This window comes from Solanum dulcamara, chromosome 9 (assembly GCF_947179165.1).
Source record: "Solanum dulcamara chromosome 9, daSolDulc1.2, whole genome shotgun sequence".
Lineage (NCBI taxonomy): Eukaryota > Viridiplantae > Streptophyta > Magnoliopsida > Solanales > Solanaceae > Solanum > Solanum dulcamara.
The window spans coordinates 9,184,081-9,210,295 of NC_077245.1; the positions used below are offsets into that span (position 1 = coordinate 9,184,081).

General features: G+C 35.4%; 4 protein-coding genes across 4 annotated transcripts; 1 reads left to right on the top strand and 3 right to left on the bottom strand.

Annotated features, from left to right (window-relative positions):
• Window positions 1-268: 268 nt before the first annotated feature.
• LOC129904558 (probable mitochondrial adenine nucleotide transporter BTL3) lies at window positions 269-9,685 on the bottom strand. Its single transcript, XM_055980115.1, has 4 exons — window positions 9,058-9,685; window positions 3,517-3,820; window positions 1,075-1,542; window positions 269-551 (listed from the first exon to the last, which is right to left on the bottom strand). Exons 1-4 carry the CDS (start codon window positions 9,510-9,512, stop codon window positions 483-485), a joined length of 1,296 nt encoding a protein of 431 aa, XP_055836090.1. The 5' UTR covers window positions 9,513-9,685; the 3' UTR covers window positions 269-482.
• An 830-nt stretch (window positions 9,686-10,515) lies between these two features.
• On the top strand, window positions 10,516-18,710 carry LOC129903147 (synaptonemal complex protein 1-like). The gene is made up of 19 exons (XM_055978650.1): window positions 10,516-10,883; window positions 10,977-11,026; window positions 11,282-11,489; window positions 11,598-11,723; window positions 11,863-11,961; window positions 12,988-13,664; window positions 13,745-13,993; window positions 14,083-14,211; window positions 14,297-14,365; window positions 14,445-14,555; window positions 15,419-15,526; window positions 15,616-15,726; window positions 15,794-15,877; window positions 16,560-16,637; window positions 16,729-16,827; window positions 17,156-17,242; window positions 17,371-17,433; window positions 17,828-17,929; window positions 18,420-18,710. The coding sequence occupies exons 1-18, from the start codon at window positions 10,724-10,726 to the stop codon at window positions 17,924-17,926; spliced, it is 2,607 nt and encodes an 868-aa protein (XP_055834625.1). The 5' UTR covers window positions 10,516-10,723; the 3' UTR covers window positions 17,927-17,929; window positions 18,420-18,710.
• A 3,219-nt stretch (window positions 18,711-21,929) lies between these two features.
• On the bottom strand, window positions 21,930-23,918 carry LOC129902988 (probable carbohydrate esterase At4g34215). Its single transcript, XM_055978460.1, has 2 exons — window positions 23,168-23,918; window positions 21,930-22,557 (listed from the first exon to the last, which is right to left on the bottom strand). The coding sequence occupies exons 1-2, from the start codon at window positions 23,816-23,818 to the stop codon at window positions 22,261-22,263; spliced, it is 948 nt and encodes a 315-aa protein (XP_055834435.1). The 5' UTR covers window positions 23,819-23,918; the 3' UTR covers window positions 21,930-22,260.
• A 1,391-nt stretch (window positions 23,919-25,309) lies between these two features.
• Window positions 25,310-26,215, bottom strand: LOC129903982 (uncharacterized). Its single transcript, XM_055979518.1, has 2 exons — window positions 25,886-26,215; window positions 25,310-25,781 (listed from the first exon to the last, which is right to left on the bottom strand). Exons 1-2 carry the CDS (start codon window positions 26,171-26,173, stop codon window positions 25,620-25,622), a joined length of 450 nt encoding a protein of 149 aa, XP_055835493.1. The 5' UTR covers window positions 26,174-26,215; the 3' UTR covers window positions 25,310-25,619.

Below are 26,215 nucleotides of genomic sequence, written 5' to 3' on the forward strand. Positions count from 1 at the left end.
AAAAAAACACCTAAAATAAGTCAATCCAAATAGGCTAATCTTGTGAACTAGTTGAGATGGAAATTGAAAAAGGAGATATGAATGGACATTCACACATAGGTGTTTATCAAGACCTATAAATATGTGATTTCTATATGTTTGAACGAGATATATACATACAACAAGTTGATTAAACTTGAAAACTAGAGATCTCGATAAAAAGAAATTCAGAGAAGGGGGACTATAATGTTGAGAATAAAAAGGTTCATCAAATGATAAAAAAGAGCTATTTGAACAAAATTGTTTTTCTTTTGGGATAGAGAAGAGTAAAATATAGCATCGAGTCTGTGAGCCTGGATTTAAGCTAAGGATTTCATCAAGTGTTAGAGAGAAACTTTAGCTTTCATGTCCAACAAACTAGATCCTACCTCTTTAACATCAAGGTGATGAATAACACTGTAATGCAATGTTTTTGTACCTCACTACTTAGCAACAGATGTCCTTCATTCCACTTTGAGAACAATCTTCATGAACTCATAGACGAAGTAGCTTATGGAGGCTGAAGGTAACACCTGAAGATTCAGAACATAACAAGTGAGGATGGGAAAGTCTTGATAGTTACAGAACATGACATGATATACTTGAAATTTTGAATACTCTAATCATATACATATGCAAGTAAATTGAACTGAAATATGACAATCTCTCTAGCTCTGAATGAAGTACTCTTTCTGCTATTTAAGGAAAAACAGGGTCTATCCAATAAAAGGAAGGGGAAGCGTGAAAAGGCAGAAATTAGAAAGGCCACAACCCAGAATCTTGTTCTCTTAGTTTCCCCTCCTGCTATCCAGATTCATAGAAGTTTGTTCTTTCGGGGAAAAGAGATGAGATCTTAAGCCTTAAGATTTAGTTAAATATAGCTGATTTTGTTCTAATTAACTATGTTAACCTAAAGAAATATTGTAACCTCCATGCATATTAAGGAGCACACCGGTTGGGAAGAACATCGTATTCAGTTTCTGAGATTAAAATGAGTCATTTTCCAATTAAAAAGTTATCTCAAACATAATGGCATGGTTACACAGGTACTGGTACCTGTAGTAAACTAGGTATTAGTCCTGCATATAGAGCTGGAACTCCTCCATGTTCAATAATCTTCGCACATGTTGCCAGGGCACTTAGTTTAGATGCTCGGCCTTGTAATTGAAGTTGCCTTCTAATGACCTCAAATGGATAGGTTGCAGCTTCAGCACAAGCACCAGCAATAGCACCATGAAGTAAGGTCCTCATAGGTCCCAACTCAAGCTGGTCAAAAGCATTGAGCTCTGCACCCTGAACCTTCATATACTCTATTCTTTTCCTGCCTTCTGGTGAATGCAAATAAGCTGATTTTAATATGTCGTATACACCATAGAAAACAGCCGCTGCTGGGGCCATACTCAAAATGGAGGGTACTAGTCCCTTATAAAGAGAGAAGAATCCTTCAGTTCTGATCACGTGTTGGAAAGCTCCTACCACACCACCCAAGGCTTCTCCACCCCGTGCCACTAACTTGGTCCGGATCTGAAAGGCTTTAAATTATCAGGCAACATTGGAAATAACAAAGCAGAAGCCAGAGAAAAATCAACTTCCCCAACCATTAGGAGGATAATCGAATCTAATAAGAGCATTTCCATAAATTAAAAAAAAGGAAAAATCAATAATAAGGACATCAGATGATGTGAACAATTGCACATTCATATTTATTAAAAACAAAAGATTGGTACACATTCTTATAGAAAAAGGAAATGCAAACTACTTCAGAGCAGCTGCTTTCATATTCAAATCAGAGACGTAAAAACTATGTACTAAAACCAGGCCTTTGATGCTAATAATTGACAGAATATCATTCCATGCACAAATTCAAAAATGCACTATGTTATATTAGAAGCATGTATCAGACCTGAAAGATAAGGGAGAAACTAGTCTGGTCCATATTCACAATAACAGACATTGTCCAGTACCCATTTTGTTTTGCTGGTTCCCTGATGGAGCTAAAATTGCTCTATTCTTCCAACTCGTTCCTTGATTTTCTCTTGGATAAAGCTGCGGTACGAAATCTTTCTTTCTTCTTTTTTTTTTCCTGATCAGTAGCTGCTGTACTAAATTTTATACAGGTAATTTTGCTCCTTCACCCCTGCCATTTGCGCCATCTTCAGTTGGGACCCTTCTATTATTTGACTTAGAAAAAGAAAAAAAAAACAAACTAAATCCTCAACTTCTCGACTAAGTCAGTTTTATTATAATTCAAAATGACACATTAAAATTCTAAGATTCTTAGTTTTATTTTATTCTGTATTCCAAAAGTTTTTCCCTTCTTTCGGTACCTAATGCATATCAATAAATAGCAAAAACAAAAAAGGATGTGCTTAAGGATCTTCTAGTCATGATTCACAATGATGTGCCAACTAGTATGCGTTCTTGCTCAGAAGTTAGTTTGATTGAGGACGAGTAAAGCTTTAAAGTTTGAGGAAGTTGATAAGAGTCTATTAATCATCAATCTCTGTCCACAGCCTGAGGCTTTCCCTCAAGCACTGACCCATCTCCACAGTCCTTTTTTTTATAAGGTCTCACCTCCCTGGTCCTTTCTGCCCCTAGCTGGATTTACCTTTCCCCTTGTCACACCACTATCTCCTTCCACAACTCACCAATAATTACTAGAAAAAAACAAAAAAGGTTTAGAGGCAAAACCCGCTTGAAAAGTTAGAACTCATCAACAGATGAATCAGAAACAGCGTAACCACCGAATGTATCATGTTTTCATTCAGAAACTGTAAAATATACGAGAAATAGGACAGTTATGGATCAAAGATGGGATGGGTACATGATCATTGACACTTGAAGATAAGGGATCCAAAATATCAACCTACTTTCCTTCAATTACAGAACTAATTGTTTCATATGAAGAATCTCTTGTTTTTTGGTTGCTGAATTTCCGATGCAAATCAAAGTCTCACAAAAAGATATCTCCTTTCTACCAAAAGAAACCTATTATCAATAAATGACACAGATCAAATTGACAAGCAGCTAGAATTTGGCAGAACTTAAACCATAAGATTATGTGACAAAATGCCTCCTTTTTAACTCCACGTGCTAATTTTACGATTTAGGCCTATTTTTGGACTTCACTTGTACTTGCAGCCTTCCTTTTTCGATTGCTAGAAGATGAGAAATTGTATTGAAGGAATGGAAGAACCATGAGCAACATAAAAGGGCGTTTACTAAAGACGAGAAAAGAGCTCTGTTATTTTCCTTTTCTCTTGCTATTTGTGGATACAAACTGTACTAGTAAAGAAAGAAAACAATTACATAGAACAATGGTACTAGAAAAGAAGTTCTTGTATTTGACAGTTCAGTCAACGGCTAGATCAAAATGCAAAAATTAATGCACTGACAGTTTTATGTGTTAATACACGAAATAGATGGGCTTAGTTAAAGATTATAAATATCAAAAGGATAAAAAATGCAATTTTCCATATCTCATAACTCATGACTTACAGTGTCCAGTGGTAAGCACATCACAGTAGCAGTCACTCCAGCTGCAGCACCAGCAACAAACCGCTCGGCATTAGTGGTTTCTTCATTTCCTGATAATCTTAGGAGTTGCTTTCTGTATGTGTCAAAAGCACAAAAATTAACTGCCTTAAAAGGAGCAGTACGAAGGATATTGACCAAGTTCCCTTTCCAAAAGCCTCTCAAGCCTTGACTAGCAGCAATTGTTTTGATGAGCTCCAACAGCTGCTTCTGTTCACCACGAACTATATATTCCAGCTTTAGTCTTTCAAGTGGAGCAACAACAGTTCTGCTAAAACAAGATTTATTCAAACAGAGTTGAAGCAAAAGATAATTGTAAGCAGAAACTGAGTTCAAGATCGATCTGAAACTAACTACTTTAGACGAAACTTAGAAAGCATGAGTTATCTCAAACTTAAAAAATAGAAGGTATATAGAAGGATAAACTAGATTATATTTTACCAACTTTACTATTTTAACAAATGTCAAATAATAAAATATAAAGAAGTTAACAGGTCTATTGCGTTAGTTTATACAATTAGTTGCCGACTCTGGCCATCACAATGTCAGAGAGAACATGGAACAAAGAACGAGAAAAGGAAATTGGAAGCATATGGAGACTTGAAAAAAGTGTACAGAGACTCAAAGAGAATGAAGGGGTAATTGACCAGGAATGGATGGAAAAGCCCTTATTCCAAAAAAATGAATGGACCAACCCTCTCTCTCCTCAATATAAAGCTCCAAATGGTTCAGAATAACGACCATTTCCCAAATTTCATCTTGGTGCAAATTGCAGAAAACTGCTAAAGATGATAAAGGCAATTTGTAAGCTTCACATAGTTACTTACCAAAAGGAGGGAAATATCTTTAACTCGAGGAATACAAAATTTAACTTCTTTGTATTCAGAAACAGTATGATTAAGAATAAGTTAAAAACTTGAGCATAAGGAACATCTAGAGGCTTAATCCAAATTATTTTATTGGAAGTATTCAGATCATAATTGTTTTAGGTTGAAATGTGATGTTCCTCTTTTATATTTGAATGTCTTGTTTGACTTTTAAAAAAGATTTTAAAACCCTCTCCTTCCCTTCATCAAAACAAACAAAAAATGAAAATAACACTAAACAACAATGATTTTAAATGGTCATAGCGTTGTAGAAATATGGATTACTTTATGAGTAACAGGTCGAACTTTTTGGGTAAAAGCTTACTTCTGATTCATCTCTATGTTGGAATGAGGTGTAGAAAGTGTGTCAAAGAAAATAATGATGCTTTTAGTTTAAGAAGCTGGACGTCAAGTTGACAAGATCCGAAAACACACAATAAACAACAACAACAACAAGCCCAGTATAGTCCCACCATGTGGGGTTTGGGGAGGGTAAAGTGTACGCAGACCTAACCCCCACCTTAAAAGGTAGGGCGGCTGTTTCCGAAAAACCCTCGGCTTAAGAAAGAAGAACAAGAGAGGAGAAACAAGGAAAACAAGACATAAGTCAGTAGAGCCAAGCATATCGAAAACAATATAAAAATATGAATAATGAGAGAGAGAAAGTCAGGGTAGGAAAGACCGGAACGAAAGGAGCATTAACTACTATAGATAAATAGGATACCCAAAGTAAACCGGACCAACAAATATAAGCAGTAATCAAATGCAGAAATCAAATGTTAATAAACAAATGAGCAAAACTACGACTACTATGGAGAAAAGATAAACCACCTAGCCCACTATCTTAGTCTGAGTACTCCACAGCCTCCTATCTAAGGTCATGTCCTCGGTGAGCTGCAACTGTGTCATATCATGTCTAATCACCTCTTCCCAATACTTCTTCGGCCTCCCTTTGCCCCTCCTGAAATCGTCCATAGCCAACCTCTCGCACCTCCGCACTGGAGCATCTATGTCTCTCCACTTCACATGCCCAAACCATCTCAGTCTCGCTTCCCGCATCTTATCCTCCACCGATGCCACTCCCACCTTGTCTCGGATATCTTAATTCCTAATTCTATCCATCCTAGTGTGCCCACACATCCACCGCAGCATTCACATTTCCGCGACTTTCATCTTCTGAACATGAAGTTTCTTGATTGGCCAACACTCCGCCCCGTACAATAGAATCGGTCTAACCACCACTTTGTAGAACTTGCCTTTGAGTTTTGGTGGCACTTTCTTGTCACACGGCACTCCGGAGGCGAGCCTCCATTTCATCCACCCTGCACCAATACGGTGTGAAACATCGTCGTCGATATCCCCATCTTCCTGTATAATAGACCCAAGATACTTGAAGTTTCTTTTCTTTTGAATGGCCTGGGTACCAAGCCTCACTTCCCCATCAGTCTCACACGGCAGGCCACTGAACCTGCACTCCAAGTATTCTGTCTTGGTCCTACTCAATTTAAATCCTTTAGACTCCAACGTCTATCTCCAGCCCTCCAGCTTGTCGTTAATCCGTTGCGAATCTCGTCAATCAGGACTATGTCATCCGTGAACAATATACACCAAGGCACCTCACCTTGTATTTGTCTTGTCAATTGATCCATCACCAGGGCGAATAGAAATGGGCTAAGAGCCGATCCCTGGTGCAACCCCATCGTAACAAGAAAGTGCTCCGAGTCCCCTCCTACCATCCTTACCCTGGTCTTAGCTCCATCATACATGTCTTTAATAGCTCTAATGTACGTCACAGGTATACATTTCGCCTCCAAGCATCTCCATAGGACCTCTCTTGGCACTTTGTCATAGGCCTTTTCTAGGTCAATGAATATCATGTGTAAGTCCCTCTTTCGCTCCCTATACTGCTCCACCAATCTCCTTACAATATGAATGGCTTCTGTAGTCGAGCGCCCCGGCACAATATTCATCAAAATGAAGAGTAACTTAAAAGTGAGACAAAGGTTCAAAGTTTGAGCAAAATGGATGACCGTGCATGCCTTAAAAACATTGATTTATGACTTAACAGAAAATAGGCCCTTGATTCTGAAAAGAAGCCTAAGACAAAGGAGGGATAGCCTAGTAAAAAGGCCCACTACCTCAATGAGGTTGAGGTTTCGAGTCACCAAGCGAACAAAATAGGGGAAGGGCCACTGTTTGCTCCTGCATTGGGGAGCTTTAGTGGTGGGATTTACCATAACCAAAAGGAAAGGTAGACACCACACCATATCCCAATGCTTCATTCAACATTTTTTACCTTAAAACAACATGAGAAGCATAACTAGACCCATGACACTTTCATTCGTAACAGCAACATAGTGATATCGGATTATCTGAAGTAAATATGTCCACATTGTGACTTCTTCTTTATACTGTTATAATCTCTCTTGATTAACCATTACAGCTTCTTACCTCAAGGCAGAAGAATATCAGGATCAATCTCCAATCAAGACTCATCCATTTCCCAGCACTTATACATGTGGACAACTATTTATGGAAACCATCCCCTTTCATGGCATTTTTCTCCATATTCACAGTTTATCCATATCCTTTATTGAAAATTCAGGCCTCTCTGCATTATTGTTTTTCTGTTAATGGAAATTGACCCCTTTCTCCCTCATATTCCTTCATATTCACAGCTTTTTTCTATCATATATTTGAAACTTCATGGCACATTCCTTGTTTCTTAGATTCCATCTTTCAAATGCAAGTAAAGATATGGCGGTGTTGTAGATAGGGTGAAGTGGGAAGGTATGGAAGCTTTCACAGACAACCAAGACCAAGAGAGACAGTCGACTGCCATTAAAACATATAGGGCCAGTTTAACATTCTTTTACAGATGTTTTTTCTGTTCACGCTTAGTTTTTCTGTAGTTATTTATGAGGCCAAAAGATATGAATGCACAACAGCCCGTTGCACCTCGGGGAAAACCTCCTAAGTGCCACTTAAGAGTTACCAGCAAGAAAAGACTAGAAAACGGAATTCTAACAGCAGATCAAATAATTCCCTCAGGCATTTTAAATTTTTTCCTTATTTATTGTTAAAAGAACACGCCATCTAGCTCCCTGATTGTTGTACTTTCTTTTAAAATGTGCACAAGGAAGAACGAAGGTAAACTTCAGATGGCAAGCAGTTTTACCTCAAAGGCAGTATGGGAAATTCCCTACCACGGTTTAAGTATTTACATAGGAGATCAAGTGCAAGGAAGAAATAAAAAAAGTCAGCTATGTAATAATTCCTCCAGGCTATGATGAAAATCCACTCTGTTAAATAGGAGATTGACAAGTTAAACTCTGTTTGTAGCACTTCTTGTTTTTTATCTCCACCTCCTACATAGTATTTGTCATTGTTCTGCCGACTAGACCCCAAACAATTATGGAGTTACTCAATATACATAAAAATTTATGCATACTGTGACAAGGCTACTCATCGAACACCAAAAGTAATCAATCATCAATCAACTATGCATTAACCAAAACCAACCACTTGGGTCGGCTATATATATCCTCCATATCCATTCCATTATATTCAGACTCATTTCGTTCCAATAAAAACTTGTAATTAATTTGTCGTCTTAGGTTACTTTGGAATTTTCTAAAACAACTTGAAATCTCACATTAATTCCTTCACAAACAAGTGTCTAACCAAAAGGCTCCCAGCACATACCAGATCTAATTTCAGTGAAATAACAACTAAACATAATTTCAATTAGTTTGAATGCCTAAAACCATGAGTTGGATTATGAATGAATTCCATATGCACTGTTCAAACTATTAAGACTCTCTATCAGATTAGCAATGAGGTCAAAGTGGCAAGATTGGGGTGTTAAACTACTTGAGATTTTGAGTTCTAATTTTCCCGAATGCAGGATAACTCTATTTATAATTACTTCACCCCTTTGTTATCAAGAAAATAACTACTTCTCCCCTTATACAGGTATTTGTAAGTTGTAACTGTGATGCATTTGATCATTTTGAGCTGTAATCTCCCTAACAGTGGAATTCATTGTATTATGACACTCCACTCGAAAGAAGAAAAGTCCCTTCTAAGACTAAGAAATACTGATGTCCCAACGATCTATACAGATAAGAATGACATCAATTAGCAAAAACCATAAGCTGCAGTAATTGTTTTTCTTCAATCCAAAACTTGCAGAGGCAAATTATTCCCATGTCACAAAGAAGATAATGATGTATTGAAAAGTTTATCCTCTACATGAAGTAGCTTCCTTTGTTTCCCAAGTCCCTCCTATATGTCTTATCTCAAAATTCAATCACAACTTGCCAAATGGCACTTACAACATTTGAACACTAAGTAATGCACCTAATAGTTAATACTAGGGTATCAACAACTAATTTCCAGTAACTATTTTGACATTCCGAGTAAGTTCAAACTTTTTAAGTGTACAACAAAAACAACATCCCTAGTGTAATCCCTGGGGTTTGGGAGAGTAGAGTGTCCGCATACTTTACCCCTACCTTGTGAAGGTAGAGAGCTTATTTCCTAAAGACTGCTCAAGTGCAGCAAATCAAAGTATTTACAAAAAGGGAAAACGACAGTAAAGAAACCAATAAGACTGGTACAGGAGAAAAGCACTAACCTTGACACCATTGCAGCAACTGCTCCAGCCCACAAATGTTTGCTGGTGTTCACTGCACCACGTCCCCGTAACCCAATATTTCGCTTCCTCTCATCCCCATTACTAGTCTCCTCCACCTTTAAACTCTCATCTCCATTACTCAACAAACATTCACTCGAATTCCCAACAACCCCAGTACTCTTCTTGACTGATAAACTCAAACACAAGAATTTACCCCCAAAACCGGCACGAACACTCTTTTTTTCTCGCCGGAAAATTGGTCTACTACGACGAGAAATGGGAAAATGCAACTCACTAGAATCATCAATTGATGATATTTTTAGAAAATTAGTTGTAATTGAAGAAGGAATCAATGGGTCAAGAAATAATCCACCAGAGAACAAAATTGTATCTGGATTTTCTAAAAGAGTTTGACTTTCTAAGTGTTTAAACCAAATAGTATGAACTCCTGTCATGCTAAATTCTACAGTAAAGTGAAGATGAGAAGAATTTTGCTGGCATTCAATGGGATAATGGAAGGGAAAATGGTAAGTCACCTTTGCTTATGTCGCCGCACAGAGCGGCTTCAGCCTTGTTGATTATTTTTTTGTGTGGTATCAATGTACACCATTATTAAACAATGGAAAAAATATCACTATTATTGAACTATTAGTACAGTCCCTATATTAGTAGTACTATATTCTATGTTGAACAACTAAAATCTATACCACCAACTTATCCTTAATCTAGAGTTTTCAGATTGTAATTTAGAGTTTTCAGGTTCAACTCTTGACTAGGAAGATTTTACTTTGCACATTCATTTAATAATTTAAAAATAAATAATTTTAGAAATAATTTAAAATAAATAATTAATATTAAATGTAATAATAGAAAAATGAATTGTCTATATCTTAATATGTTAATGTGAACAATTAAAAATTAGAAATAATTTAGAATTAATAGTTAATACTAAACATATAAACAAAATTCTTTTTATCTTTTTTTTGATATTATAAAATAGATAAATACAAATGCAATTTTATTTTTAATATAATAAATAAATAAAAATAAATTTATTAAAAGTAAACGGATTTAAAAAACAAAAATAATATTCCTAAGCCACTTTTCCAAACATAAATGACTGTTCAGAAAAATTAATCTACTAACAAAACTCATTTTTTTACTAATAAAAAGAGAAGATTACAAATTAAAAATTCGAGTCCTCACCAAGAAAGTTTAGATAATTAATTAACCAAGCCGCTAACATTTCCCAACAATCCATCAATGAATTGATGCAATGAAACTACATGTTTCAAGTAATCAAGGACCAAATTGTAATTCCTCCCACCTCTTTTTATTTTTCTTCTATATTGTGCCTAAAAAATACGAGACGTAAAAATATCCCCGGCCAACCGACTTATAAATACCGCATTTCCTTCGCGCCATTACATTTCGAATGTTCATTCTCAAAGACTCGACGTTCAACTGAGAGAGAATTGCAGAAGACGATCGCTTCGAGATTTCTTTTTCCAGATTTTTCTTCTCCGATACAGTCTAATTCTCTACGCGAACACTAAAAGCTAGGTTCACAGAGCCAAACGCTTCGATTTTTCTATTTCTAGGGTTCGTAGGATTCCTGCTTCGTGTATGTAGGGGAATTAGGAAAGTATTTGCGTTTGATTAGAAAATGAGTAAACTCTTAGGACTATCAGGCATGAAAGGCCTTGATCACTTCAAATCGCTGTCTGGATCTGGTGTAGGAGCTGCGAAAACGATGTCGATACCTACGCGCATGTCTTCGGACATGGTTTCTACTGGAAGTTTTGCGAATTTGAAGCTTACAGCAGGTAGCTAGTATTTTGATGTATTAGCTTTCTAAATTTTCTGAAGAAATGGATACATTTTCTTATAAATGGCTCATGTTTTTATATCGTCGCCAGAGAAATTGGTGAAGGAGCAAGCTTCTGCTAAAACTGATCTGCAATTGGCGGTAAATTGGTTGAACTGTTCGAATTTAACACCAATGCATGGTTTTGTGTTTTTGTGTGCTTGCGTATCTTTCTATGTCTTTTCTACTCCGTGCGTGTGTCATTTGCCATAGATTCAGCTATCAGGTGTAGGCGTATACAGAGCACAAAGACCTCTATATGTTCATATAACTGCAAGTATTAGGTTTCACGTTTAAATTTGAACTCAATAATTAGTAATTTCCCTTGTTCTCTAACTATGCGCCATCATAATACAGAGCTCTAAATTGAAGAAGTTGACTGAAGATGTTCGTATGCTAGAAGAAAAGTTGAAAAATGCATACAATGAAAATGCTAAGTTGAAAGTGAAGCAGAAAGAAGACGAGAAGCTATGGAAAGGACTGGAATCTAAATTTTCTTCAACAAAGACCTTGTGTGATCAGCTAACTGAAACGTTACAGCACCTAGCTGGTGTGGTTCAGGATGGTATGTAAGCGGAACTTTCCTTCGAAGAATTTCCAGATGCAAAGCAGATGGAACAATCCTTTCTAGATTTTTAATATTATTTTTCTGATTGTATACTTGACTCTACAGCTGAGAAAGACAAGGCATCTTTTGAAGATAGACAATCTGCAACTTCTGCTGTTATTGATAACATGCAAGACAACATGAAATCCCTCTCTTTGAGGTTGGAATCCTCCGAAGAAACTGTTAGAAATTGTAAGTTAATAAATGCTTTATTGTGCAATATATTTTATCCTAAGAAATTCTAAGTAGTCAGAAACCATATCTGCTGCTGAATAACTAGGGATTTTTGCTTCTTAGATACTTCTAACATGTTTTTGGGTTGTCACTAAAGGTAAAAGGGAGCTGAATGAATTTGGTATTGAGAAGGAGAAAATGGAGAACTGTTTCAGGGTTGAACAGAGCAAATGTATCAGTGTAATTGAGGAGAAAGGTAAATTGCTATGATCTAAGAGCTTTTGTGCTTTCACCTTAACGTTCTAGAAATAGCAGATGTTGCGTAAAAAATGGCTCTACTGTCTGCATCAGCAAGCTAATCCCATCTTATTTTTCATTTATTTATTTTGGTTCTGTTGTCTATCAAATCCCAGTGTCCTTTGGTTGGATTCAATATGGACTTCACTGAAAAAAATTACTTAAGCAGCTCAAGTTCTATTTTACTTTTATTACATGGTCGGTTTGTTTGTGAACAATCTGTCCGTCTGCTCTTAATCACATAAGAAAGCTCGTAGACTGGTCTGTAGCTATACAAATCCGATAGTTTCTCCTTTTTAAATCAAGGGGTTGAAATTCAAGTCTTTTTTGAGAATATAACTGTTGAGTGCCACATCGTTTGTGGGATGGACACTTGGGCATCCTCACCTCATAAGCTAACTTTTCTAGTTGAGTTAGGCCAAATGTCCACTTCAGAGCAGGCAAAGGTCTTGGATTTGAGTCCCATCATTTTTTATAAAATTCCACATGCTTAGCCCATGAAAATCGTGCGGGCGTGTTCAAGAGATAATTAAGTAAATAAAAGTGTGCTCTCAGACAACTTAAGCTTTTAGATGAAATGGTCACACACTTCAACAATAACATCTCTCTTTTATGTTACGCTGCAACTGAAACTGTTCACTGTGTTTGGAAACAGTTCGTTTGACAATTCAGTTGAAGTCATCTGTCACTTGACTTTCTTCTCTATCCATTGGAGTTCATACTATGTGCTTTGAGATTCTTTTAACGATAAAACTTTTCAGAGTCTTTAGTTTCTCCAAAAGAGGTGTTAGCTCTTTAGGAGCGTTTGCCTTGTTAATCAGAAAGGGGAAGTTTTCCTGTATGGGTCATTCTGTCTCACAATTGTACTTCTGACATAGATCTAAACATCTCTATTTTGTGATAATTTTACCTCCTGGTAACTTTCTCAGTTCTAAATACTTTTCTCCCTTTAATTACTTGTTTCTTTCTTTTTATTGTTTATAAGATGCCGTGATCAAGGAGTTTGAAGCTACTGTAGCAGTTAATGGACTTGCAGTGGAGAATTTGAAGTTAAAGTTGGAAGAATTACATCTTGAATCAAGATTAAAAGAAGATGAACTGGAGGACTTGAGAACTGCCAAAAAGAATTTGGAGAATGAAAAGAGTGATCTTGTATTTAAAAATAGCGAATTCGCTAAACAATTAAATACATCACTTCAGGAGATAAAGAACCTTAATGAGTTTGTGAATGAGATGGTGGTGAAGATTACTGATTTGGATAGTCAAAGTCTTGCCTTTGCGGAGAAGATTATTCAGCTTAATGCTTTATTTGACTCTGGTTTTGAAATGATGAGAGAGAAAGGGGAACTTGCTGCTCGGCATGCTCAACAAAAGTTTGGCAAGCTCCTGGATCAATGTACAAGCATTACATCAGAGAAAAATGCTCTACAGTTGGCTAATAAGGACTTGAAGGATAAGATCTTTGCACTTCAGAAAGAGCAAGAGCATGCAATGGTGCAGCACGCTCAAGAATCCCTTTTAGCAGAAGATCAAATTAGAAAATTAAAGTCTGAAGTAGAACTGCTTCTTTCCAAGAAGATGGATATGGAACTGCTGATTAGCAAGCTGCAGGAGAATATTGTCACTCTATCAGATAATTCAAAACTATCGGCGAATGAAATGGTCAATTCTTCTCACAAGATATTCATGCCTAGTAGTAGTGTCTGATAAAATATAACAAGCTCAAATTTCATAACTTGCAGCAAAATTTATTATTGAAACTCTCCGAGATGGAAACAGAGCACAAAGGCCATATTGGAAAGCTTCAATCAGACATACAGAAAAAGGAAGATGAAATTCATCTTTTACGCAAGGAAATTGGCAACTACACAGAAACAGTGGATTCACTGGAGAAGCATGATACAGAGATTAACAATAAATTGGAGGAGAAAGATCAGCTTGTTCAAGAACTTCAGGACAGGAAGATACAGTTGGAAGCTGAGAGAGAAAAGGTTTTTTCTACGGATACTTTTAGCTCTACAAATTCTATTATAACCTATATAACGTGTTCAAATGACTAGTGTTTTGCATCTTGTTGCAGATTCAGGCATCTTTGCTTGCTGCTGAAAGCAACCTCGCAGAATCTAAAAAGCAGTATGATCAGATGTTAGAAAGCAAACAGTTAGAACTTTCTAGGCATTTAAAGGAATTATCTCAGAAAAATGATCAGGTTAACCTTGAAATATTTGTTCTGTTGTTTTCTCTGTACTTGTTTGCTCCTATCCTACAAGTTACACTCATAAGATCTTGCTCAGGCCATCAGTGACATCCGGAGGAGGTATGACTTGGAGAAGTTGGAAAGTGTCAATCTAGAGAAGGAGAAGGTAGCTACTAATTCTTATGTTAAAGGACATTTGACTGGAAAAGTATTGTTTGCCTTTCACTTTATTTATTAATCTTCAGGCTGAAAAAATTGTTGGGGAGATGGAAAGGAATTGTGAGTTAAAGCTGTCGGAATGCAGAGAAGAATCTAAGCAGAACTTGAAGCGTGTACAGGAAGAAAATGCTAATTTGGTATGTGTGGGAAAGGATGCACAATTATCGATTTATCGTTTACTTCTTTAGGGTCATGAAATCTTCTATATTTTTTTAAGAATTCCAAAATTGACAGTCTGATAATTCTACTTATCTCTTCTTTCAAAGTCATTCTTTGCACACAGTTCAGTTTTTTCTTTGTATATTCTAGTTCGATTCCTGTCAGATATTAGTGTTGCAGTTGCATTGAAGTTCAATATTCTTTCATGATTTTCATGCTTATTTGTTAAGGTTGTAGGGAAACTCTTGAGAACGATTATCTTATTTTGTGGTCATTTATATGAATATTGAATTTCTCATGATTCTCAAGGAAAATGAATTTGGGATCTTGCTTAGATCCTTTTAGCAACAGCTTTTCAAGGCTTCAAATGTTGTTTTAAGGCTCAAATGTGATTTTTTGAGTTGTTTGTACTGGAATCACGATTGTGAGCGGGCAATTTGACTGTGATTTTTTCACGCGTTTGTTGAAGTTACCTTCTTCAAGGCAGCTTTTACCAAAACTGAACTCTATTTAATTTCTTACATTACCTTTTCTCATGCTATAGAATGTAAAATATCTATAGCATATGTTGGATATGATTAACTTGCAATCAGTCAGTAGGATCATCTAACAAATTAACAGATCATTATAATAATCCCGTTGTCGCATCTAATGGATTCTATTTTGCCCACCATAATCGGACAGGCAGTTAGGCTAATTATGCTGCCTAAGAAACATAAAACCTTCTGTTTGCTTTACTATATAATTCAGATAAAGACAAACATTTCTTGGGCTTCAAAGACAGAAGCTTGTGAATATGTTAAAAACAGACTTCATTTAGCGGTGAAGCGTTTTGCTGCAGGTATGTCATATTCAGCGAGAGCACAGCAAGAAGGAAATGAATCTTGTTGCCAGTCACAATGAAGAACTAAAACGTTCCCGTCTTCAGTATGAAAATGAATTGAGAGAGGTAAATTCTTTTAAGCTTAGTTTTTGTGTCTTAGCTAATTATTCTGAGTGTATATTTCCTTAGTCGCTGATGTGTGATATTTATCTCAGAAAACAAATTCAATGAAGAATGAACATGAAGCTCAGTTAAGAGCTCTGAGACTTGAGCATGAAGATGACTGCAGAAGACTGCAGGAGGAGTTGGATATGCAGAAGTCTAAAGTATGTTCTTATTGATTTTTCTGTTCACATTGAGTTTTTGTCTTACTGTATTCATGTCTCATCTCAGGAGGAGAAACAGAGGGCTCTTTTGCAGTTGCAGTGGAAAGTAATGGGAGATAATCCAGAAGAGGAAGAAGTGACTTCAAAGAAGGTTTGACTCTTTATTCATTAGATAAGACTTATCGCTGCCCAACTTTTACCCAGTTGCTATCTGCAATCACTTCGTAGTTTAATGGTTCCTTTCTGATTCAATAGATACTTCATGAGGATTTAAATTTGATTATCAAGTTGATTGTGGTATAACAACTTATGAACTATCTAATTGTCAGTTATCTAACCACATAGCTATACAAAGTCATTGCAGTTGAAACACTAGCATATAACTCAGCTGATTGATCAGTTTTTAATTTATATATACAAATAAACTACGTTTTCTCCCGTATTAGGTAACGTTTTTTTTTTTAATAAGGTAAGGTAAACCCATATTTAGGTAACACTATACAAATACAGAAATTAATGTGTTTAATGGTTGAACCTTGTATCTTCTAATCAGTATCATGCTGATCACTGTGTGTAGCTACATGTTTTATTCGTCTCCCTGAGATTCCTTGGATATGACTGGCTCCCACATGAGAACAAATGAAAAAGACTCCACAACTTGACCTATGACAGAGATTTTCATAACTTGTTATATTTCTGATCTGAACTGAAAGAGATGTGGAAGGATCAATTTGGTTGCTACGTGAGGGGATTCTGAACACTTTAAATACAACCCAATTTGGAAAATAAATCTAACTTCAACCATCATTGCTGAAAATTTGTGAAATTTGCAGAACTACGCTTGCTCGGTGACAAAAAGAAACCAAACTGATAGTGGCAAACCACCTGTGAGAGCTGAAGCTAAGGATGTGGTAAACATGCAAAGCAACAGATCATTCTGTTTTCCTTTCAATTTTCTAAACTAGCATGCTGATCTTAGCTTATGTTTCAATGTTTTTGTAGGATTCACATTATCTGGTTGGACGTCAAACACCTGTATCAAATTTGTTGAGGAAAGTTGAGCAAGTGAATACAGGAAGTCTTTCCCAACATAGTAGGAAGGTTAGTGGTTAACTGCAGTTTCACTAATCCAAACAGTTCAGCTGAATTAGCTTTCTGCAAAATTAGTTTGAGAACAAGTAGCACTTAGTTCTGTAGAAAGAGTTAGCTGATGCCTTATCACGGAGCATGCTCTTTTATGGATTCATTTTGCATTAGATAATTGGTATCTAGCATCTGGCTTACACTCTGATTTCATCTCCTTTGGTGGAGATACCTTTTTAAGATCTGGATGGTCAACTCAGCATTTAACCTTTTCAGTTTATATTGACACACCTGAATTTGTCTGCATGTCCTATCTCACTGTTTTTCCTCACTTTGTAAATTCCAGGTGACTCATCACGAGTATGAAGTTGAAACCACAATTGGAAGAACAATCACGAAACGAAGAAAAACAAAAAGCACAGTCATGTTTGATGTATGTAAAATTGAATTCTTAACAGCATTGCTGGCCGTCATTACCTGATTCCAGTATGTCAGTTACCAGACTGCTGGCCTGCCAATGTATATGATGAGTCTAACTTCTATATTACTGCATTATGAAAGGATCCATCAAAGCACAAGAAAAAAAGGACGCCAAAGGTGAAGACTCCCAAAGAGATTATCGGGGTATGACTCATTCATTCACCTGCTTTCTGTTCACTTTCCATCTTTACCAGATTCCAGTATATCGAAGTTACCACCTTCTGTTATATGTCTATGCCAATGTTTAGATAAGTTTAAACTTTATATTGCTGTATTATGAAAAGTTCCATCAAAGCACTATAAAAAAGAGACCAAAATCAAGATCCCCGGAGACTTTATCAGGATATGAACCATTATTTGATCCTGTTGTGTTTTCACTTCCCATTCATGGTTCTTTGTGCCTTAATCTAAGAAAACTTCACATCTCCTTAATTGGTGTCTTGAAAGCTTAAATAGCTAAAAAAGTAACAAGATACAGACAAATCTCCATACTTGAGCTCAACTTTTTCTAACATCCATTACTTAATTTTGAATGCAGGGTATTAAAAGAGGTCACCCAAAACCTGCAAACATAGGTGATTTGTTCTCAGAAGGATCTCTGAATCCATATGCTGATGATCCCTATGCATTTGATTAAGAGGTACTATTAATCATTCTGATTTCAGAAACCTGAGAAATAAAACTTTATATCTCCTCTTGTCATGCTGTGCTGTACACTATCGATCAATTCCCAGTGCATGCAATAATTTGTGCAAACATTTATTCACTAGTTAGAAGAAAAAATGAAGTTTTATTTGTTCTGATTGCAGAAACCTTTCAGATACCTTCTTCCTTCAATCAGCCTATGCTGCTTTGAATAACCTACAAAGCTCTTCCCCCCCCCCCCCCCCGCCCCCTACGCTCCACCCTTTCTCTGTAAATATGCAGCTATCGATTCAACACCCACAGTTTTCAGCAGACATTTCATATGACTTGATAAAAGAGTAATTATTAATTTATGTGCTTTTGCAGCTTTATCAGGAGTATTGTGCATCACATCGTTGTTTAATTCATTGCTTCTATCAGTACCCCTCCCTCATTGATAATACTATACGGCGAAACTCCTAATTATTAACTTTATTCCTTCTCAGGTGAAGATGGTACTACTCTGGATTGTTTATCTGAAGTGAACCTTGACCTGTAAATTCATGCTTGCTGATTCTTTGATGGTAGGCATATATTTGGCTGTTTCATATATAGCAAGGAAATATGATTTCCTTTTCTCGTAAAAATGAAAGAGAGTGTATATCAGTGCAATTAGTATGAGAACAAACCAACTTCATTAGAACTAGATTGGAGAGGAAGTGCATCAGTGTAAAGTCACGAGCTGCTTAGAACTACATATATTTTTTGTCATGTGCTTTATAAACTGTATAAGATTAGCTTTGGTTGTCGGTTTAGCAGGACAAATGGAGATTCCATTAGATTAGTAAGACTAACGCACACAACCATCGCCATCGGCCTTCTTCTCAACATATGCACACGTAAATAGTAATTCCGGGTCTCTCAAATCTCAATACGTCCCAAGGAAACAATAGAATCAGATAACTGATACCCTTTAGAAAGAAACAAAAAATCATACTCCTGCATTCATTTTTACTTCTCTTGTTGCTATACTAAAAATACATCTTCATTTTTAACATATTAGGAGAAAAATATCTTTAATTACATATTCTTCAAATTATTTTTCAAGACTTAAAATTATACATCAATTAATATAGATATTGTGGTAAACTACTCATATTAAATATTAATTTTAAAAAGCATACAAAGTCCAAAATTGATACGTAAAAGTGAACAAGGGAGTATAACTCTTGAACGTTGCCATCAGTCAACTAGCTTGCTTTCTAGAGGTGTAATTGAATAAAGTATAGGGCCAATAAGTCATAAATGATTCCATTTGAGTTACAACACCATTAAGGAAGGGGATATAATATATTCCTTATTAAAAATAGATATTTTATGGGAAAATTACACCTAGTAGACCAATTGTGAAACTATTTACTCAAAGTGGATCCAATCTAAACTATTTACCCTTAATACACTCATGGCCCAAATTATTTGCCCTCTTACCCCACTTTTTTCCTTTTAATTCCGAGCATGACGTCTTGCTGACGTCAGTATTACTACTCCTCTTTGATACTATCAGAGTATATACTCTGATGGTATCAAGCAGTTTTGCTGAAGCACTATCTCTTCCTTCTTGATCTCATCAGAGTATATATATACTCTCATGGTATCAAACGTGTATTTATGTCAGTGCCCCCTTCCTTGTTCCTCTTTGATACCATCAGAGTATAATATACTCTGATGGTATCGAGAAGGAATAAACAGTGCTTCAGCAAAACTGTTTGATACCATCAAAATATATTATATACTCTCATGGTATCAAATGCGCGAGATAGTTAAAAACAAAGGATATGAAAGTAATGGGTATCCAATGATAAATAGTTTCCTTTTGGGGGGTATAACAATAATTATCCCATGTTTTATTTTATTAATTCATTTTAGTAAATTGAGAGAATTTTATTACATTTTTTTCATATTATTTTTAGTATTAAATGACAACATAAAGTTGTACTGTAATAGTAATTAAATTTAGAATTTCAAAACATTATTTAAGAAGTTAGTAAAATATATTTCTAATTAAAACTTTTGTTAAAAAATCTGTTAAGTCAACTAAGATAGAGTAATACTTCCTCCATTCCATATTAAGTAATTTTTTGAGGGATTTTTCATTGTTTAAAATAATTGAATTGTTCAAAGTTCAAGATAGATGTTTGAAACTTTTTTCATATTTGTCCTTTCATTTATTGAAGTTTTATATTTTCTAGGAGATAAATCACACTACTTGCAAAGTTATATTTATGACTTTACAAAGGGCAATAGTGGAAAGTATGATTTAAATTATGTCCTTGAATGTTTTTCTTAATATGTGCACAAATTCACTTAATATGGAATGGAGGGAGTATGAAACAGAGGAAGTACTTAGAAGGAGAAAAGCTTCAAAATCATACACTTTCTTTGATTTTAGACTCAAAATAATACATATTCTTTTACATGGAGCACTAATAGTCCTCTTTCTTTAATAAAGTGGTGTACTTTTAGTCATAACCCTAAACACCGTTACTTTCTTAGTGGAAGACCCCTCATGTGCATATGACACAATTTTCTGTCCCTCTTAGACATATTTCTCTACAAACATATAAATGTTCTCTTACTTTTCTTCACTCATTCTTCCTCAAATTTTCATAACCTAATTCGCAACTTCATGAGATCAAGTGAGAAAAAGTTTGGTCAAATTGAATCAACAATATGGAGCTTAAGGAGCATACTGTTGATTCGATTTGACCAAACTTTTTCCCACTTGATCTCATGAAGTTGTAAATTAGGTTATGAAAATTTGAGGAAGAATAAGTGAAGAAAAGTAAGAGAACATTCATCTATTTGTAGAGAAATATGTCGAAGAGGGAAAGTAAATCATGTGATATGCATGTGAGGAGTCTTCCGTTAAGAAAATAACGGTGTTTAGGGTTATGACTAAAAGTGCACTACTTTATTAAAGAAAGAGGACTATTAATGCTCCATGTAAAAGAATATATATTATTTTGAGTCTAAAATCAAAGAAAATGTATGAGTTTGGGCCTTTTCTCTGCTTAGAAGTTTGAACCAAACTTCTCCTCTCCCGCATGATTGTTGAAAATTGCATTGCATTGAAGTTTATGCTCCTCTCACCATTTACTCATGCAGACCGACAGGGGCAATTACAGGATAATTTACAATGGTAATGAAAAAAAAGGTTCCCCGTAGATATAATAATACTACTATCACAAATATTTCAATAGCCATGCCTTTTCATTTTTGTCTGCGGCCGCTGAACAGATAGTTTCGATTTAAATGTAGTAGCATATAACATGACTCATGTTCGCTTGTTAGGGAGCACGGGGGTAGTTACGACCTTTAAAAACTACTCCCTTCATTGGATAAAATTTTGCATAATTTTTTAACAAAAAATTAAAAAAAATCATCAATGAAATTTGACTAGTATATTTCTTATTAATTCTTTAATCCTTATCTATTTATCTGTCAATAAATTCTAGAATAATTAAAGCTTTGGATAAAGATGAAAAAAAGTAATTGATACTTTTTTTGTTATCTTTTAAATTAATAATTATTTAGGAACTATTATTTTCAGTATACATAACAACTAAATGGACATAGAGGGAGTATTCTCTTTTTCTCACTTCATGTAAAACGAGTACACAACCTTGGAGAGTCGAAGAAGTTTTTCTTTAATTGCAATTTTTTCGTGTCTTTTAAATATTTTGAAATGACTAATTATTGTGACTTTTACTTTTATAGTAGGTTTTATGCAGTTTCTAGATACGTAAATTTTATTTTTCAAAAATCTATACAACTTTAAACTGAAAAATAAATATTTGATCTTGGCACTTCTAAGTTGTAATCGTATCACATAAAGTGTGACCGAGGAAGTAGTAATCAAAGGCAAATCATCTCTCGCTTGAAGTGATAAACGGATAATAATGTATCTTCAACCATAGAGAAGCATAATGCCTTTATTATAATTTTCACAAAATATATATATATATATATATATATATACACTATGTGTGCTAGTGAGGTATACATATGAGCTTTATGAAACATGAAATAGATCTTTGGCTTTGCCTTGTGAAAATAATTGAACGAGTGATCAATAGAGTATAAGTTGTAAAGTGGGATATATATGTTGGCCTTCTCTGAGGTTTGAGTATCATCTACCCTACGGAAACTTTGTACTCCAGTAAATTACTTGATTTGGTACGGTTCCAATCTGTGGTTTTAAGACTTTTTGAATGAATTGAAGCAATCATGAACCATATAGACGGGTTGCATAATCTTGATCCCACGACTAAATCTCCGATCTCTGAATTATCGAAACGGACTAAGTAAAAGATCCATAGCAAAATTTGAGCAACTTTTGGGGGCATGACTAGTCACTGAATCTGTCTGAATAGGGAGAAGAACTGCCTGAGTAGTCTGAGTCTGAAGGAAGGTATCAGCCAGCATCTGACCAAGATGGACTTGTGCTAGTGTGGTAATGTGCACATAATCCATCCCTACAGGGAGTCCTTTGGCATCAACAGTTCTCACATTTGGAAGATTAACACTCAGTTGAGCTTTTCTAACCTGCTCCATATAAGACCCTATAGATGATGCCAATGCCACCTACACCCACACCAACAAAATAAAATTAGCCAAACGTATTCAAATTTGCCTCAACAAAGGCGTGGATCACTCTTAACTAACACCAATAATGACATTAAAAAAGAGTTGTACAGGATTGAATTTGAACTCCTAAAAGCTAAGCTACTCCCTCCGTTCACATTTACTTGTCCACAATATATTTTGTACACCTCTTATTAAAGGATGAAGTGGATAAGTAAAAGTGAACGTGGAAAGTATTTGGTTTGCTGAAAAGGAAAGAGAGGAACCATTCTAGACCCCTTAAATTTTCATGTGGTACAAGAATAGAGACTGACCAGGTCCCTCCCAGAAATTGGAAAAACAAAAGTGATGCTGAAAGTACGAGAGTCAAATCACTTATTTTTGGTGTTAATTCAAGAATTAATAATTAATACGGGTATTATATATTAAAAACCAATAAAACGTACTTTAACTTGCAACTTTTTTTTTTAACCAAAAAAAAAAATTGCAACTTTTTATAATTAAAAGAAATTACTGAGAGTTAAATAAAAAAAACTTTTTCATCCCAAAACACAGAATAATATATTTTTGCCAACTATTATAATTTGAATGACTAAAGATATTTATTTACCTGAATCACAGGCAATGTAGGTGACTGTAGATCACGGAGCACATTCTTGAATAATCTCTTCAATCTAAATCTGTACAATTTGGCATCCTCAAGTGTCTCTGTATCACTCTCACCTTGGTACCACAGCAAAGCTTGAAGTTTCCCACCTCCTTGCAAAGCAGCTTCTGTTCTCCTTATCATATGATTATACAGAACACCCCCACGAGCCCACTCACTGATATTTGTTCCACCAATAGCACAAGGCACCAAACCAATCACTCCAATACTTGGATCTCTTTTCAGAACTGAATTGGCAAATGACATACCTGGCCCAACTCCACAAACTTTACCCAAATCTATGTCTTGGTGAAGTGGTTCTTGAGCCTCAACCCATTGAAATCCTGCATTCAGCCTAAGGATGTTTGGGTTGGATTGACATTCTGGTGGAATAACACCATCCCATGTCTCATTAACCAGGCCATTTTGTCCATGATTAATGACACCGCCACGGCCGGACATGTTGCTTTGTCCGGCTAATATGAATATGTTTTGAACCTGTGAAGTTGAAACATTTGCTAGATCTGCTGTATTCACCCACCTGATGTGTGTTAGAAGTATTAACCAAAGAAAGGGAATCATTGTTCTCTTGAAATTGAGGCAAACTTGTGACATTAAGCAAGTGATCTGGCCATAAGAAAGAATATAGAAAGGGCAAGGTGGAGTGTGAAAAGGTGAGAGGAGGTTTCTGCCTACTGGCCCATTCTTTAAGCAAAGATGTGTTGATTTCTTTATGGAAAATTGTGCGGATAATCAAACATATATTTGTTAATTAGCTAACATAATTATAATTTGAATTAATTATGATTCACGATAAATATCTAGTTGTAATTACAGTTTGAATTTGTATAATTCTCGCGATTATACAGTTGAGTTATGTATAATTCGCGCGATTTATGTAAACGATGTGTGCGAATCGAATCGGTATTTGAAATATACAAACACTACAAATTGTACAAACGTTGGACATGAATTATATAGTGAAATATACAAACATTATACAAAAATTATAAATTTTATAGCGAATTATACAAACGTATACAAATGCTGCATGAATTAGACAAACACTGCTATAACTATAGCTACGAATTGTAATTAGCAAACTATAGTTATGGAGCATAATTAAGATATTTTTGAGTGGCTATATGCGAAAATTGTCCATTTAATTATTACAACTGTATTTTAGGATTATTTTTAAAAAAAATCCAAACCTTCTACTTTAATTATCAGTTGTTGAATAAGACTAGGAGACAAACTATTTGGTTGTTCAAGTTTCCACATCTAAGCATATGTCAATTCCACCCATTAATCTACTACTACTGTTTTCATGGACACTTTATATCATCATTGTCCTTAATGATCACTTCATTTCCATATCCTTGTGTTAAAAAGTGACTCATAACATTGGTCTAGTTGTCTTTTCCCTCCTTTTAAAGAAGGCAACAAAAGGAAAGGCAACATATGCACAATTACTGTTATCCACAGCAGTTGGGATTAGATGCCCCTCCAAATCCCCCAAAAAGAGATTGCGACTATACTAGCAATTCTTATCCCCAAAAATGAAAAAAAAAATAATAACCATCTTTTATCTTATGGTCACTAACTTTACCAATCCTCGAAGGAAAAGAATATATTAGATAGAAACAAGATTGTAAGGGCAGATCAGTACACAAAGCATTCCGTATTAGGGTCTGAGAAAAAGATGCACTTCAAAGAGTGTGATGTAGACCAACTATCCTAATGCAAGCATTAATGACTGCTTCCACCTATTTTAAAATTAAAAGAAAAAGTTTCTCCACCTATTCAAAGCATTCAATTGGAAGTAAACAGCAAATGAGAAATTCTAGAAAACACATATTACTTGCACGAGCAAAATGGAAATAGAAAAGTAAAGCAAATGCAATCTACTGCTGCAACATTTACAACTGTAACACTACAAAATACAAATACAGAAGCATTTTATTATCCACGAAGCAGTCTAACGAATCACAAATATATTCCACCGCAAAAGAAAATAATTCTCATGCCAGATAACGAAGATTTGAACATTTTTTTCTTCAGAAGATTCCAAACAATTACTATCCACAAACAGAACACACCACCTAATTAACCAGAAAATCATGCATTACTTTCAAAAATCTGCAGTACATCTTCATCTTACTGTTAGAACAAAACAAAAATACTAGATGCAACCATATTGAAATATTTGGTACAATGAAGCCATGATCTGATGGATAATCGAAGTCGATTGAATCTCAGTTCTCAAGTAGTCCTGCATCTATAGGCTGATAACAGATACTTCTAGAATTCAACACTAGAAAAAAAGACACTTCAATGAAGAACAATATGCGTATGAATAATAAACACAGAACTATTTGAATATAGCAACAAAATGAATCGCATAACAGTACTGGGATCAATTCAAGGCCAGCAACAGCAGCATGGTCCAAACAGAGAGTAAAACGATAACTTGAATCAATAGCTCCGTAACACTGCAGAGTTTGAGCCTCTTATTCTTCAATTTCTCCTTCACTATCTCCATCTTCAATTCCACCACCTCTTTCAAATTCTCTTCATTCTGAAATTATCAAAAATCAAAAACTTCAACAACAAAAATGACGATCTATTTATCATATAATCAAATGCATTTAAAACAGAATGAAACGAAAAGAGATTGAATACCTTGTTTTGGTTAAGATTCGCATAATTGAGAGTAGTATTTTTCAGGGATGAGATGAGAATTGCAGATTTAGCACATTGAATTGCGACTTTTGGCTTGAGAACCTCAGCTGTTTTTCTTGCACTTGTGATTTCCTCCATTTTTCTCTCTGTTTTCGCGCTCTCTGCTGCTTTTCCAATGAGTTCGATTCGAATGGAAGGGGCGGAGAAAGTGTTCTGGTTCACGCCAACTTTAGGATTGTAAAAAGTATTTTTCCCTCGCAAAAGGTGTATATATTGTGAAAATTGCATTTTTCTTGTGTCTTCGAAATATTTGAAACTAAAATTTGCGTT